The 16,727-nt window shown below is 43.0% G+C and overlaps 1 protein-coding gene across 4 annotated transcripts; it reads right to left on the bottom strand.

Moving 5' to 3' along the window:
- Positions 1-46: 46 nt before the first annotated feature.
- prc1b (protein regulator of cytokinesis 1b) lies at positions 47-14,260 on the bottom strand. Of its 4 annotated transcripts, XM_080760065.1 has the most exons (15): positions 14,121-14,260; positions 11,484-11,616; positions 10,184-10,306; positions 8,945-9,178; positions 8,083-8,253; positions 7,093-7,242; positions 6,228-6,375; positions 5,242-5,378; positions 4,432-4,527; positions 3,561-3,707; positions 2,644-2,754; positions 2,347-2,445; positions 1,685-1,855; positions 1,328-1,354; positions 47-138 (listed from the first exon to the last, which is right to left on the bottom strand). In XM_080760065.1, exons 1-15 carry the CDS (start codon positions 14,129-14,131, stop codon positions 67-69), a joined length of 1,830 nt encoding a protein of 609 aa, XP_080616191.1. In that variant the 5' UTR covers positions 14,132-14,260; the 3' UTR covers positions 47-66. The 4 variants fall into 4 exon arrangements, with proteins under 4 accessions (XP_080616191.1, XP_080616192.1, XP_080616194.1 ...); XM_080760066.1 differs by lacking the exon at positions 1,328-1,354; XM_080760068.1 differs by lacking the exon at positions 1,328-1,354 and having other exon boundaries at positions 1,762-1,855.
- Between the last annotated feature and the right edge of the window lie 2,467 nt (positions 14,261-16,727).

Here is a 16,727-nt window from a genome sequence, read left to right as displayed (position 1 = left end):
TATTTAAAAAAAATATATATAAAGGGGGGGTAATTTAAAAAAAAAAAAGAATTGATTGGGCTCCGCTCAATGGTCACTGATGGTGGAGTTGAGGACAGCTGGCTTGCTGTTGGTGCTAGCGGCCTTGGAAAAGTCTCTCTGTGAAAGGAGAGACAAACAAAAGGTCAGGTCACTGAGCGAAGCAGCCACCAGATCAACCTGGAACTAGTTGCAAGTATGCAGGTCATGTCTCTAATGCAGGGGTCGTTAATATGTCCGTACAGCTACGGTCAGTCAGGGCCGGGTCAGCAATATGTCCTACCGTACACGGACAAATTAGTCTGTGGCAAAAACCTGGTCTTGCCTGTGGCTTTTCTGTTTTACACACCATTTATGTTCTTATTTTGATCATAATGGCCAATTACTGAATGTCCAAGTCCAGGTTTTCTTCAGAATATGTAGGAAACTTACGACTTAAGATTAAGGAGATTTACAATGACATTATTAGGAGTCGAACTGGTACTGTAGTTCTCACTTCTCAAATATTTGCAAAGACCTTACTGTTTATGTGACCACCACGCTCTGACTGTAGGTGCGCTACCCGTTCAAAACATAACGGTAGTGAGTCGCACACACCAAGACTTCAGTCCAAAACATTTTTCATTTTTGAACAGGGACAAAAATGAAATAAATGTTTTGAACTAAAGTCTGTGTGTGTGCGCGACTCAGTTATTTTAATATATTTGCAAAGACCCCCATAACTCAGAGGGGTTACTTGGTTCCATTTGTACACCCTCAGTTACAAACCTGTTACGGTCATTCAGGGCTGTCTTTAAGCGTTTCTGGTAATGCTCATTTTTTGAGTGGTGCAACCACTCCAAGGAACAGCAATGTCCGTGTTCACCTATGTATGTGTTCATGAGCACCAGTATGACTGACTACCAGTAGGGGCGCTGTTGTGCCAGAAACAGAGAGAGAGATAGTATTAGTGCTGCACTTTTGCCTGCTAATGAGAGAGAGAGAGAGAGAGAGAGAGAGGAGGGGGGGCGAGAGGAGAGTTGCACCACTCAGTTCACACGGGTGTGATTTTTTTGTTATGTCCGTGGCCAAAAAAAATTAAATTGACAAAAACGTCTAACACAAGCCAACATGACCCCTGCTCCAATATAAAAAGAAAGGGTGCGTGTTAGTGAGTAGTCAGTGAGAAAAGAGGAGGGGGACCAAATAGCAGCACACAGCCTGGGCATAATGACTGAATAACTGACACAAAAATCTCAAGTGACTTTAAATCATGAATTATTAGCATGCAGGATTAACCGGTGTTAATGAGCATCACACAAACACACACCTTGACTGAACTGACGTTGACCAAGTCCTAAAACATAAAACCAATTTGTCATTATGCTTTTATTTATATCAACAAAAACACCTTAAAAAACCCACTAAAACCCGAGTGTGGCTGCATAGGACTTAAAAGCTGTATTATGTAACATTTTGACTGACTGTTTGTTCAGCCTCCTCTACTTGACACGAATTTAGACCTGAAGGTCAAAATACATTTGAGCAATTTCAGCTCAGTGGTATTGTGCAGGAGACGGGTTCAAATCCGGCATGGAACAGTACATTTTCTTTAACATAGTGCAGCTTTTTTAAAGATCAGTAAATTGGGAGAAAGAAATAGAAAGACAAAGTTTAATTAAATTACCAAAAACTCGGAATATGTGCTGGCAACAGACGTTACGCTGAAGTTACACTGAGGCCCAGCAGGGGTCATCAACGCACCACTTATAGGAGATCCTCGGTTCTCCTTGTTACTTCCATGGAGCAGGCCCTGGTGTGGAGGTTTAGCCCGGCCAGGGGTCCGAACCGAGGGGATCTGGATGGTGCACATCAGTAGAGAGACAGGGAAGGTTACAAATGTTAGCAGTATGACCTGCTTCAAGTCTATTAGAAAAGGGCCCCGATAGATTAATCCAGTTTATTCAAATAAGCATTTAATATCTTCGTTTTCAAGGGGGTCCTCGTTCAAAGTTGTTGTACAACCGATCAATCAACTTGAACAAAGTCACTTACCCATCATATGCACTTCTTCAAAGTCCACATTCAGTAGCCTTGTGGAACCAACTGTTCCCGAGCATGATTGAGGCTTATAGGAAATCAGGACAGGAGCCTACCTCCCGTTTCTGTGTGTACTACAAGTACACCCATGGACATTTGGGATGGACGCCTTTGGTATGCGTTTTATTTGTAATAATCTTTTCTAAAGTCCACATTTATCCCAAAACATTCAAGATCGGCAGAACAGATTGAAGATCAGTAGACGTGTACACGCATTGGACTACAGAGGGGATTATGAAGAAGACCAACCTTATTGGCAGAGGGAGGCGAACGGCACGCTGCAATCCCAAAGCCTGAGCGCACGGTGCTGTTAGAGGCAACACTAGCGGTGCTGGACGTAGCGTTAAACTGTTAAAAGATTTTGATGATAGAGGGAGGAGGGTTGGGTTAGTAATTGCAATGTGGGGCATAACATTACAGCCAAAATTAAAGTCTCAAATTAATCCAGGTAGGCATACATTAAGAAGAAGAAAAGGGCACAGAGGCTAGGATGGATTCTGGCCATTTCTACAAAGCCATCAGTTAAATACGTGAAAGTTTCCTCACCCTCCGTGATTTGTTGGGAGTGCAGCTGTTGAGCAGTCTCCTCTTGGTGGGCGTAGGCTTCATGGTACCATACAGCATCTCCACCTCTATCTGCTTGTTTTTCTTCAGTTGCTATTAGAATTCACAAGAGATACGATTAGTTACATTTAATAATACAAGAATCATAAAAGAGTAATTTATTCAACATTAATATAAGATACAGTAACCTGGAACGCATCTGTGTCACCTTAGCTTTGAACCACTTTAAACATTATTTTATACCGGTACTTTAGCCGTTGAAAAATTGCAGATCTACAAGCTCATAGCGCGGCACTCTGCCGTATTTGAAAAATCGTGAAAATGTGTGCAGATCTTTGAATGCATATTCTGGTGACAGTGACAAACATTTTAACATTCAATTAATATTGTTGCTTCTGGGTGGGTGGGGCGGTCCCTGGGACAAAATATTCAGATATTCAGTATTTAGAAAACATTTGTGACCGGATTTGACTGAGGGACATCGTGCAGCCTCCAGCCAGGAGAAAAACTGAAATTATGTATTTTTTATCCAAAATGAATTAATAGCACAGGCAGATTCTTCACATACTAGAGCATGTCTCAAATAAATGTTAGAGCTGAAATTCACATGTAAATATGAAATAAATGCTTAAACATGTAGCTAGGTGTAATGTTAGAGAACACAGAAGTTAACCTTTCAAGCCCGTTTTCTCAACTCGCTCTTTTCTGTAAGACATTACTCTATAAGCCATATCTCCAAAACTGGTGGGTCAAACTGAACAACCAATATTTCAATTTGAAGCTGTGATTCCCTGCTTTCACATTTAAATCCAATGGCAGTCCCTCAGTCAAATCAGGTCACATTTGTAGAATCAGGTCTCTCAGGTCTCAGTGGGTTAAGAAGCACACATCTTTCTCACCCGTTCCAGCTTCTCGTTCTCCTTCTCCATGCGGTGGAGCTCCCACTGCTCTGCGACGTACTGGAGAAACATCTGGCCGTTCACCAGGAACTTACGACCCTGCGCACTCTCCCAGGTGTCGATCTGCGCTTTAAGGTTTTTCTCCAGCTGAAAGAAAATGGGAGAAATATTGTGTGTATTGTCAGGTATCCCATTTTTGTGTGTGAATACGGCATTTTTAGATGGCAGAGAAGATGAAATTCATTGAGACATGCCAAACATGTTATTTGAACTCAGGTCTTGAGAAGAAAAGTTGGAAGTTCGTGAGGGCGCATCTGTGTCGCCTTAGCTTTTAACCACTTTAACAATCATTTTAAAATGTAGCTGTTGGGGAAAAAAGCAGATCTATACTCTGTGCCGCGCTATGAGCTTGTAGATCTGCTATCTTTCAAAAGCTACATTTAAAAAAAATGTACCCGCTACATTTTGAAAAGTCGTGATAATGTGGCTCAAATCTTTGAATACAATTATATTCTTTCACAGCGAATGCTTTTAACTCAAATATTTGTTCCTGGAACAACATGCGTCCGCGACCAAATACAGATAATTCTGTGGGTCCTTGACTTGAAAAGGTTTGAGCACTGCACACACCACTGATACGTTTTTCAGAAAACTGTCATGATTTAGAAGACATTAGAACCTGGTCTCCGGTCTTAATGGGTTAACATTTTGAGAAGATGTGATGCCAGTCAAGATGAAAAATGCCCTTTTATCTCTTTTAAGCTCAAATCATATTGTCAATATCAAGTCATATTGTGCACCTATTTCAACAATAGATTGTGTCATTCGTTTTAACATTTCAATGTAATGTCTGTGTGGTGTGATATCTCACCTTGGGCAGGCTTTTATGCAACTCAGTCCTCTGTTTCTCCTCCTTGAGCAGGTTCCCTCCTCTGTTGTTGAACCTCGCTGGATCCGTGGCTTTTTTCTGAAAGGGACAAACATGAGTACGTTTCTCTAGTCTAGTTATATCATTCTTGATATAGACTTCTTTCAGTGTCAAAGTTTGGAAGCACTCCAAACTCTAATGCAAAAGAAAAATGCAATTTCTTGACAGGAAGTAGCCCATAACATGTGTAGGTGTATTTATATGAAACAAACACTTTGCTGAAAGATGATAATTCAAGCTTTTCGTACAGCTGTAATGTTGGAGAGTTCGACGTGGTTTAATGCAATCAAGTAAGACCTGTGTGTTTGGATGTATAGGCTGTCAATGGGACATTTCACCTAGTTACCACCTTGCTGGCAAGATGGCAGTGGTGTACATAAGGTCAGTAAAAGTCCTGCCTGTGCCTGCCTTCCATCGCTTGGTCTGACAGCCCCCAAGTTTATATCATGTTGCAATTTTGGACGGAGACCATCCTGCAGTTTATCACTTCCTCAGGCACGTAGAGTGGATAAAAAATAAATTGAGTGGGCCTGTGGGCCATTTACAATCTCGGGTGGGAGGGGGGGGCATTTGAAAACAAAGGCAGGTTGCATGCACAGGGGTGAGGGGCTGCCAATGTATCTTTTTCTTTTGTTCGCCCACGTCTTTCAGAAGCTATAGATTGTGCTCAACTGACCGAGCCTGTGCCCCAATGGATATAGTGTATACCCCCTCCCATCCACAACTATTAAGACAGTAGACTACACTACACACCTCTAGCTCCAGGAAGAGTCTCCAGTTGTCCTGCCACTGGTGAACGCCTTCAAAGAGGTCTTTGTGCTCTTCATAATGCTGCTTGAGACGCTGGATCTCCACGTCATGCATTCCCAGAAGCTCCTCCGTGAATTCCTCTGAAAGGAAATGACACAGAGCTTGGTGCTTTAGTACCACCTCATGTGGTTCCTACACATTTGGAATGTCTAAATTCCATACATTTTCCAGACTCTAATTTCAGGCGTGTCAAGAGATAAGGGGACGGTTCAGTGTCACCAAGACTAGGCCAGGGGGGGCAGCTCCTCCCCCTGGCCGCCAGGCGGTGCTCTCCTCCAGGCAGGGGACTTGGGGGAGACTGGTCGGTGATTCCAGCTTGTGCTGTCGCCTTAGGTGCCTGGGGTGTCTGTATATTCCCAGGGTGGCCAATAATGACTGGTGCAATAATGTACTGGCTGCCCTGGGAACACCCCAGGTTAGGGCAACAGCACAAGCTGGAATCACTGACCAGGCAGGGACCAAAGTTCCCTGTGCAGTAATAGTAATAGTCTGGAAACAAGAGAAACATTTTACCTTTTCCACAATTAACCCATTTAGACCAGTTTTCTGAAAATCCTATGTTTCTACTGTATGTCAGAGGTGCTCAACCTTTCCATGTCAAGGACCCCCAGAATTATATGTAATTGGCTGCCGACCAACATCTGACAATATGTTGTTCCAGGGACCCTCCAGAAACAAAGATTTGAGTTAAAAACGTTCGCTCTGAAAGAATATATATTTAGAGATTTGCCCCACATTTCACGATTTTCCAAAAATAGCAGACCTACAAGCTCGTAGCGCGGCACTCAAGCTTGTAGATCTGCTATAGCTAAAGTATAACATAATGCTTTAGACCCCAACAGGGGTTCCCGTACAGAATGGGTAAAGTTTCCATACTTATGCGTAGGAACCTAATTAATCATTAACAAGACAGGACCACACCGACTCACCGCTGAAATACGGCACGAAGGCTTGCCTCTGTTCCGTGCTGAGGAAGCACTTCTCCCACAGCACAGCAATCTCGGAGCGGATGGCGTCAATAACGTTGCGTATGTTCAGCAGCTTGAGTTCCTCCAGTCGCTCGGCCTCAGCTTGTAACTGACGAGAGAAAAAACAAACAGGCTATGAGCAGAAGACGCGGTCTGGCTGAACGGACAGGGTGCATGTGTTTGGTCCGACACCCAACCCTAAACCCAGCACTAACCCCAACCTCACAGGGAAGCCAGTTAGGGTTAACTTTAACGAGCCACGCATGTCGGGATCCAAGAGTTTTAACCCAGCCACGGGTTAGTTGAAACCAGTGTTGTTTTTGGCAGCCCATTTCTATTTTAGTTTTAGTCATAGTCTCTTGAATAGTTTACTAGTTTGTCACATTTTAGTCACCTGGAATGTTTTAGTGTTAGTCGACTAAATCTACAGGTGATTTAGTCGATTAAAATGTCTTTTGGCAGGCCTTGATGCCGTCGTAATGACTGATTTTACACTTGCTGAAAATAGCAGATCTACAAGCTCAAAACTCGTCGCAGCATGCAACCAATTGTAAAATGACTTATACTGGATCTCTTGTCCACTAGTCCCTTCCTAACATTTTAGTCTAGTTTTTATTTGTTGTGACGGTGTTGTCAGTCTAACCAACGTATGCACCCCGGATGGACATTAGTGATCTCAAAGGGGAACTTTTGTTTGATTTTAGACATCATAAATCAAATGTGTACACAAGGATTAAAGCAAAATCTAAAAACGAACCTGAGATTTATGAAACATGTTGCGCTCTCGCTCCGTTTCCTAAACGGTTCCACTTCAACTCTAACTCACCGCTTCCAGGTTCTTCCTCCTGGACGTGACCATATGCTCCGAGAAGGCCTGCCTCTCCTCCTGGGGAACCTGCAGTCGGTCCCACAGCCTCTGGATCCTCTCTCTGTGGGACTCGCACAGAGCCTCGTTCTCTGCCTTACGTCCCTCTAGCTGCAGAATTGGCATATGAGGAAACACCAGCATCAGTTAGTATTAGCATGAGAAAACACCAGTTTCAAAGACTTGGTTAGTTTTCCACCTCGGAGGAAAGCCTGGTCTGTGTTCCAAAATCGCCGTGTGAACCGGTCCGGAGCGGATGGTAATTTACGTCATGTTGTAGTCATCAGGCAGGAATAAGAAAGCACCCATTCATAGTACGGATTCCGTCTTGTGGTTTTCTGCCAGATGACTACAAATCATTGACTACAACATGACGAAAATTACCATCCGCTCCCAACCGGATCATAAACCCGAAATGGAATGCTGCCCAGGCTAGTTATAGATTCCTGCTCAAATATGAATCTCGAATTTCCTTCACAAGAATTGAGATCATGATTCTTATTTTTCCCGTGAAAATATTTATTGTCTTTAAGTTTGTAGTTGCTGAACATTACTACTTTCTATAGAACGAGACCTTTTTTCGATTAATTGTGCAGCACTACACTAATGCATCAGAAATATTCCATCCTACAACACAAGGTCCATCATTAAGGGACATTGGTAAATGGTGCATTTATACAGGACCTTTATACAAGGCGCTTTACAGAGATTGTGCATTACAGTCACCCATCAATGCCGGAGGAAACCATGCAAGGCACCAACATGCACATCGGAAGCAATTTGGGGTTCAGAATCTTGCTCAAGGACACTTTGACACCAACTCTGGGGGAGCCCACAGGGTTCTGGGAACCTTGTGGTTGCCATCTGGTCACTCTACCCCTGTGCCACTGGTGGTGGTGACACCATTGTTCTGTGTCATGTGCTTGCAAAGAAAATCAAAGAATATCACACCTGACAGATTAGCAGTTGGAGTGATCTTATGTTCTCTCGGGACAGGCAGATGGCCTCCTCATCCTCTCCCACAACGTCCTTCTCAAAGGTGGTCTCTGGTGAATGGTCCAAGTCTCCCATCAGCAGGATGACTTGTTTCCTGAGGTCCACAAACTCCTCGTGCCTTCGCTCCTGATCAAACAAAAAGCATGCTGTTGAAATCAAAGACGCCCAACAACGTCTGAATATGGAGGGAAAAAAGGAAAATAATGCTTCTTTTTAACTTCATCTTTGTTATCAGTATTTACAGATCCCCCTAAGTGTGGACATCAAATATACGGTAATCAGAAAAGAGAAATTTATATATTCTAGATTCAGCGTGCATAAAGTGAAATATTTCAAGCCTTTTAAGCCTCGACTACGGCATGGAGCTCATGAAAATCAAACATTGCCATGCCCTTGATACGAGACGATTTTAAGAAGACCCAAAAGTGACCCAGAGGGGGATGAACGAGTGACATCAGGCTACTCTAATGTGAACTACAGACATTTATAGTAGTAGGATAAGTGCACACCTCCTTCCAGCCAATCAGAAACGGGCATTCAATCCACTGTAAACAATTATCACGACAAATTATGTACAACAACAAATTATGTACAACAACCATGTAAAGCTCAATTTATAGCATCATCATTACATAGGGCTGGGCAATATGCCAAAATGTTGAGACGTTCTCCCGCTGTTAAAACGGCCTGTTATTATTGACTCGAGTAGTAAAAAAGAAAAAAAACAATATTGTGCATCCCTGCTCTGTACCGTTTACATTTCTGCCCAATACAGTATTCAATGCTACTTTGCCGACAAAAAAAAATAAACGCTCACCTTCTCTGCCGTCTGGCTGTCGATGTGACGGCGGAAGGCCTGGAGCTGCTCCAGCGAGGGGACCGAGGCCTCGTCGATGGAGTAGGAATCGGAGCACAGGATGTCACACAGCTCGTGGTCCTCCTCTAGCAGAGCCTGCAGCTGCTGCACCCTCTGGCTCCTCTCCTTCACCAGCACCTCCACCCTGGTGCGGAGGTCCTTCTCCTGCTGGAGGATGGTCATCCCGCCCTGGCTCTGACGGGACGGAAAACATTATTATTACAACCCATTTAGACGATTCTACAAAATGTTTTCCAAATCCTGACAGTTTTCCGTCAGTCGTTCTCAAACATTTTCATGTCAAGGACCCCCAGAAATATATGTACCGTACTTGGCCGCCGACCCCCATCTGAAAATATGTTGTTCCAGGGACATCACCAGAAGCAAAGAATTTTGTTGAAAACTTTCGCTCTGAAAGTATTATACATATATATTTATATATATATTTTTTCCTAAACATTTGGGCCACAATCTCACGGTTTTTCAAAAAGAGCAGATCTACAAGCTTGTAGCTCGGCACAGAGTGCCACGCTAGGAGCTTGTAGATCTGCCATTTTTCATATGGCTAAAGTACAACATAATGCTTAAAACACAAAAATGTATTAAGAATGGACTGGCTGAAAGAAACCTGAGATGGAATAACGAAGCATTCTGCTGACAGAAACCAGTTGTTTCCATCAACAACAGGTCATTCTAGTCCTGTGGGAGTGCAGGCCATGCCCCCAGGCCAGAGGACATACCACAATGTCCTTCTAGACCAGTGGTTCTCAAAGTCCAAAAAATACCAGTGTTTATAGCTATCTAGCTAATAGCTATATATCTGGTGTTGAGTTTATAGCTATCTAGCTATATATTTCGTGTTGTGTTTATAGCAAACTTCTCACTCAAATGTGCACTTGCAGTTTGGGCAACTCCAAAGCATGTCCCAACATTTTATTTACCTGCCATAGTGTCAACCCCTTACCCCTGTGTCGGATCGGTGGTTAGACTGGCATATTCACAGATACCGATATGACAAATAAGGGGCCGATACGATACTTTTCCCGATACCAATACCAATACCGTATCGGGACATCTCTATTGAAAATGGTATTCTCCTTTAAAAAGGTGTAATCGTAATTGATGTTGCTGATGGTCCCACCCCCACCCCACCCTCAGTTTCACATCACATGTCATTAAACATTCTTAAAAAGGTCTTACTTCATTCATTGACACCTCCAGTTCGAGGCAGAGTTTTGACAAAACATGCCGGCATTGCTCAATGCTGTCAAAGAGCCTCTTTCTCAGGGACTCCTCCTCCGCGATCATGTCATTGAGTAAGTCCTGTTTGAAATAGAAATAATCAGTAGGGGAGCACCAATTTGAGTACAGACTAGCCATTTTAAGACCCGAGACCAAAATCCAAATCCGACAGTTCTGGAAAACTTTCTATGTCAGTGGTTCTCAAACTATTTCATGTCAAGGACCCACAGAATCTGTGTTTGGCCGCCGACCCCCATCTGAAAATATGCTGTTCCAGGAACCCCTTCACTGTGAAAGTATATTAAAATATTTACAATTCTTCAAAAATAAGCTCATAGCTCACGCTATGAGCTTTTGATCTGCAATTTTTCAATAGCTAAAGTGGCTAAAGCTATTAAAGTGGTTAAAAGCTATGAGGCGAAACACATGCGTCGTCACGTCTAAATAGCCTAGCGTTTTATGAAAACATTTGGAGTCGTTTGTACAAGACGCTGCCATTTTATGACGTCACCCTTAAACACCATAGAGCTAAAAGCCAATAAGAAGCCATGGTGGTTTCCTTCACTGTGCACATCTTTAAATAATCTACTGGTAGATCACAAAGAAAGGCCAGGTAGAGCACATGACATTGACATCATGACATGCCCAAAAAACATATATAAAATCATTAAGGACTGGAACACATCCGTGTCACCGACTCACCGTTATTTATTTTAACAATTATTTTAAACGTTAGCAGTTGAAATATAGCAGATCTACAAGCTCATAGCGCCACAAGCTTGTAGATCTGCCATTTTTGAAAAATCGTGAAAACGTGTGAAAATCTTTGAATGTATTCTTTCACAGCGAATACGGAAACATAGGTTTTTCAGTCCTAAAAAGCTAAAATCCCCAACATTCCATTTATACACTCTTGAGTGTACAGAATAAATACATATTTATTCTGCCAAAGTCCTATACTTTTACATAACATAAATAAGTCAAAAGAATAGACAACGAGCCTTCCGAACACAATCCAAGTATAAACTGTTTGCCCCCGTCAGCAACACCTGCAACCTGATTAGGGCCAGCGTTTAATACCCTCCCTGTAACCATGCCATGGCAACATAGGCCTTGATTGACAAACCCTGCAGTGACATCATCAAACAGAGACATGGCTCAAATGGCTCTTACAGGCAGCAGTCACTTTCTGAATCCGACTGTCTGGGTTTAAAATGGAGAACGCAGTCAGTGTGTCAAGCACCTCTCACAGTCTCACCTGGACATGCTTCCGGACAGTGCTGGTCCTCTCCAGCCTCTGTTCCTCTGGGATGCCAATCTCCTCCCAGATGTCCCTCAGCTTGAAGAGGGCTTGGTTCATGCAGGCCACCGACTCGGCTGCGACCACCTCACTAGAAAGGAGTCAAAGACAGACTGTGAATTCATAATAACTAGACCTGTAGTGTACGACGTGCCCGTCGCAGTCTTACTTGGGAACCTAATGATATACGTTGTCATAGCACCCGTCAGCCGGTGTCCCACATGGAGATCTCAGATCTGTGTATGTGCCTGTGTGTGAAGACTACAAACTGAAAAGTGGATTTGGCAATCAATTCGGCCCACTTGGTTGAGCCTCAATAGATAGAGGGTACTGCACGCGACATCATCGTACCTGGAAAACACCCACTGAGTGGCAAAAAACTACCTTCTGGCCTTGACAGCCCATTCATCCAAACAGAAAAGTCCTGTCTGATTGCATTAAACAATGTTAAACTCATTGCAGCTGTACATTGCAGCTTTACAAAAAGCTTGAATTATCCTCCAAAGTTTTTGTTTCATAAAAATCCACCATGGAAAGTAGAAACGTTATGAGCTACTTTCTGTCAAGAAATGCCCTGCATTTGATTATTTTTCTAAGTGTCAGAGTTTGGAAGTGCTTGTTTTCAATAACACAACATTTTGCTGCCTCCTGCATTATGTGACATGAGAAACAGGTGGTACGCAGGACGGTTGAGTGATTTCCAACGAGCGCTTCCAAACTCCAACACTCCATGCTGCTCAATGTTTTGCCACTCAGTCTAGATGAGGGGTAACCTGACGCTGCCAGATGAGGGCGGTATTGCGGAAACATATTCCCCAACACAACACTCATCTGGGATCTCTGACGGAGTTGAGCCCTGAGTCAGATCTGCTTCGTACCGAACCAATCAGCGTGAGCTAAAGGCGGGATGCGGATGTGACGGTATATAGACACGTCGATATGATTGGTTGTGTTTGCACGCCCACACGGTGATAGACAGACGCTCCCATCCAATCATCTACCACGTATTTTGAAAAAAAGGAACAGCCCCGTCATCGAATTTGCTTCCGCGATCCCAGATCCAAATAAGCTGTGAAACAAATTTGTGTAGCAAGCTTTTTGGATCTGGCAGCGTCAGGTTAGATGAGGGGGGCATGTCCTGGGAAATCATGCATGTGCATTAGCTGAGGCTGGAAATTGCACAGCTGAAAGGAGTTGGCCTCATTAGGCCCACTGGCAGAGCCTGAGCATTGCCTTTTGTGGTGGTTCTGGAGAAGTGTGGGTCCGACCGACTCGATACCGGGCACTGCACTCCCTGTGGGGGTGTGGAACACTGTCGAATTTGAAGTCGGTGGGTCAAACGGTTCGCGAGTTACGTGCATTACAACCGTACACACACGTACGGTCGTACGTATAGTAGGATAAAACGGTATTCATATAGTAGCCCCGGTCCACCTAACTAACCTAACGCATTGGTTATCAGACTGGGTTCCTTGAGGCAGTTCCAGGGTGTCCCCAGTTTAATGATAGATAGGAACCAAATGTACCCTCCTTATGGGTTTGTAACCCGGAGAGTGTACAAATGGAACCATGTTACTTCCTTAATGTTAACGAAGTCCACACACACCCACAACACCAGAGGCAGTGCTACAAACCATGTACAACCCAGATTCGGCACAAACAAGGGACTAAATTATTTTCGCTCCTATGCCACCAAAATGTGGAACGCCCTACCAACAGTCATTAAGACATGCAAATCCCTTGACTCCTTTAAAACTGCTCTCAAAGGGCACCTACGGATGGCTGCAATTCGAAACGAAACTGGCCCCCGTAAAATCTGAATCCCCCCCACCACCCTCACTGTATATGTTTCTTTTCCCTTTATGATGAATTCCGGTTCTGTTCTTTGACTATATAGAAGTGTCTATTTGTACGTCTCTAAATGTTTTGATGAATTGAACATGGTGGACCCTCTTGTAAACAAGTGTAATGCTTAATTGGGTCGTTCACTCACAGCTAACAGTCTTTGTATTGAGTTTGTGCTTGAAATGTACTGTAATTCTGCAAAATGTTAATACATATTTCAATCAATCAAAAGTGTATACTCTCAGTTAAATTAACATTGGGTCCCAGAGATAGAAATGCTATTAAATGGTGAAATTAAAATAGTTGAGAATCACTGCAAAAGCCGTCAAAATCTTCTTATGGGGGTCCCTGCGGTATATCTTTTCAAATGTCAATCTGGGGGTCCTTGACATGAAAAAGTTCGAGAACCTGCTAACCCTGACGCACTGGACCACGGCTACTGGTTAGCTAGCTAAACAACGGTTAGCAATTTTTTCGTTAAAAATTCCAAAACGCGGTTCGTTACGTTTGTGTAAAAAACACAACTGTACGGAAAACACAAATAATGTTATTTAATTAATTACCTCTTCCTCGTGCTGATGACAGTATGGAGTGTTTAGAACGTATAACTGTACAAACTAATCTCTGAGAAACAAACAGTGCTTGTAATGTAATTCCAAGTCTCTTTCTCTCTGTCCGTTTGGTTTTCTCCAAAGCAAAGCAGTCAATACAAACAAACATTCAAACGACCATGTAATGTTCCATAATTACCTCTTTCTCATGATGATGAAGTACACTGAGATTAAATATATAACCGTACAAATATCTCCGAATAACAAACACTGCTTCTAGTTTCAAATCAACTCGATCTCATCCGTCCGGACCGTTTGCTTCTCCTGAATTCTCCTCCACAGCGAACTTAGCGAAGCACTTAGCACTGCAAGCACATTCAAAATACGCACTGCCCAACGAAGCCTCGCTCTTATTGGCTGGCGCTCCACGCAGGCGCACATCTGACTCAACCAACGTGCGCACTAGGCCGTGGATTGGCAGGCGTGGCGTGACGCGTGACGGGCCAGCCCGTTGCCAGGTCTGGTCGCTTGGCTCACTCTCTAATTTCTGATCGTCTGCACCTTTGTTAAATATTGACGCGCACACATATTTGTCTTTAACAAAAAAAAAAATACAAAAATATATAACTCTCCCCTCTAGATCTTCTAGAAAATAGCAGATCTACAAGCTCACAACGCGTCGCGATGAGCTTGTAGAGATCGGCTAATCCCCACCCCCCCCCCCCCCCACTGCCCCAGTCATAGAGCCCCCAGTCCAGTTTCGTTTGGGTTTACATAATACATCCTGGTTTCAGCGAAACCTGGCAACGCTGCCCGGATCGTTGACACTTCTTAATAATAAAAATAGCAGAGCTCGTTACGCGCTGTGAGCTTGTAGGTCTATGTGGGTTTATTTTTTATTTTTTACATGAAACATGATGTCATATTGGACTTCAACAGTTTCAAAAAGGTATGATGCCAGGCTGCCAGTGCCAGCAGACCGGAATGGGCGTTGACCGTTGGGAGTTACAGAAACCACCCCTATGGAAACCCCCCCCCCCCCCCCTCTCTCAACACAAGCAAGCACAGTTCACAAACCCAGTTTCATCATTCATTCAATAAACAGCATTTATTTTGACCCAGTGATCCGGGGACCACGCCACCAGTGGTTCGGGGCCGGGGTCCTTGAGGGGGAATTCCAGGTGGTCCCCAGCTAAATGATGGAGAGTTGGTAACCAAATGGACCCTTTTACTTATTAGATCTTTAAATCTCGAGTACAAAATGCAGCCAAAATTGACTCTTTATTAGATCTCTTCAGAGTGTAACATGAGTTAGGAATTCAAATGGTTTCATTTTACACTCTCAAGAGTTATTTATTGTTTATTATTATTGTTAAACATCTGGCATTGTTAATTTACAACGCAGCATGGAACTGGACAAAATCGTATCCAAATGATCCAACAAGAACAAAATATTCTTTAGTTTTTGGTCTGAGAGGCTAAATCTAATGGTGGTCTGTGGCTCAAATACCGAATAAATAATGGACCTTGAAATGAAAAGGGTTGAAAACCACTGATCTGACCTTAATGGTTCTTACACTTCTACAGCTCCATCTCTTCTCAATGAATTAGTGAATATTGTGTAAAAGTTCATTTTCTCCTGTAATATAGGCCTAATTCAAAGCCCACAACAAGCCCATAACAGCCGTACATTAATATGTATTGTTGAGTCTCATGTCTCACACCTTCCTCTTGACAATACAACCTAGATTATCTGTGGGGTTCAGGTCAGGCCAGTTGGCTGGTCAGTTAAGCAACTTAAGCACATACCATGGTCAGTACACCAGTAGTTTTGGCTCTGTGGGCAGGTGCCAAGTGCTGCCTGAAAAGGAAGATTAGCATCAATATAAAGCTTGTCAATGTACGGAGGCACACAGTGCTGTAAAATCATATCATATCATAATAGATGGTTGTGTTAAGACTGGACTTGACAAATCAGTGATGATTTTGGCCATGTTATCTGCTGGTGTTGATCCACTGACAGTGAAAACTGTCAGTGTGTTCAACACAGCCATCTTTTAAGAGTACATTGTGCTTCAGTACGGTATGTTGACAAGCTTCATGGAGATACTAATCTTCCTTTCCAGCTCGATTTGGCACCTGCCCACAGTGCTGGTGTACTGACCATGGTATTACTGTGCTTAACTGACCAGCCAACTGACCTGACCTAAACCCCACAGAGAATCTAGGTTGTGTTATCAAACAAACCTGGGCTTCCATAACACCGCCCTCAATTGTGACAAAGGCTGATCACCTCCATGCCACGCCACATTGATGAAATAATTAGTTCAAAAGTTGCCCAGAACAAGTATTGACTGCATATTGTATATAATGTATTATAATATTATAATGTATTATATAACATAATACATTAATATACTTTTCAGATGGTCAACATTTCTTGTTTCTTTTTTGTCTCGTACAATATTCTAATTTGTTGAGGAGTTTTTGATTTTCATGAACTGTACACCATAATCATCTAGATTCAAACCCGAAAATTATATGTATTTGGCCGCCACGACCCCCATCTCAGAATATTTGGTTCCACGGACCTCCAGAAGCTACGTTTAAAACATTTGCTGTGAAAGAATATATGTTCAAAGATTTGCAATTATTTTCACGATTTTTCCACAGCTAAAGTTTAAAATAATGGTTTAAAGTGGTTAAAAGCTGAAGCGACACAAGATGCGTTCCAGGGTTAGGTCTTCATCAGGGACTTATGGTCTTCAGACGTTCTGGTTCTGTTATGCTATCCACTGGACAATAG

This window comes from Protomyctophum bolini (assembly GCF_963924005.1).
Source record: "Protomyctophum bolini genome assembly, chromosome: 1".
Classification (NCBI taxonomy): Eukaryota; Metazoa; Chordata; class Actinopteri; order Myctophiformes; family Myctophidae; genus Protomyctophum; species Protomyctophum bolini.
The sequence above is the reverse complement of the archived record's forward strand: the minus strand, read 5'-3'. Positions and strand labels throughout refer to the sequence as shown.

Coding starts and splice junctions, on each gene's coding strand:
- prc1b (XM_080760065.1), bottom strand. Junction 4,528..5,241: donor GACTCTTCCTGGAGCTAGAG/GTGTGTAGTGTA, acceptor TGTCCCTTTCAG/AAAAAAGCCACGGATCCAGC. Junction 139..1,327: donor TCAACGTCAGTTCAGTCAAG/GTGTGTGTTTGT, acceptor CTCCTTTCACAG/AGAGACTTTTCCAAGGCCGC.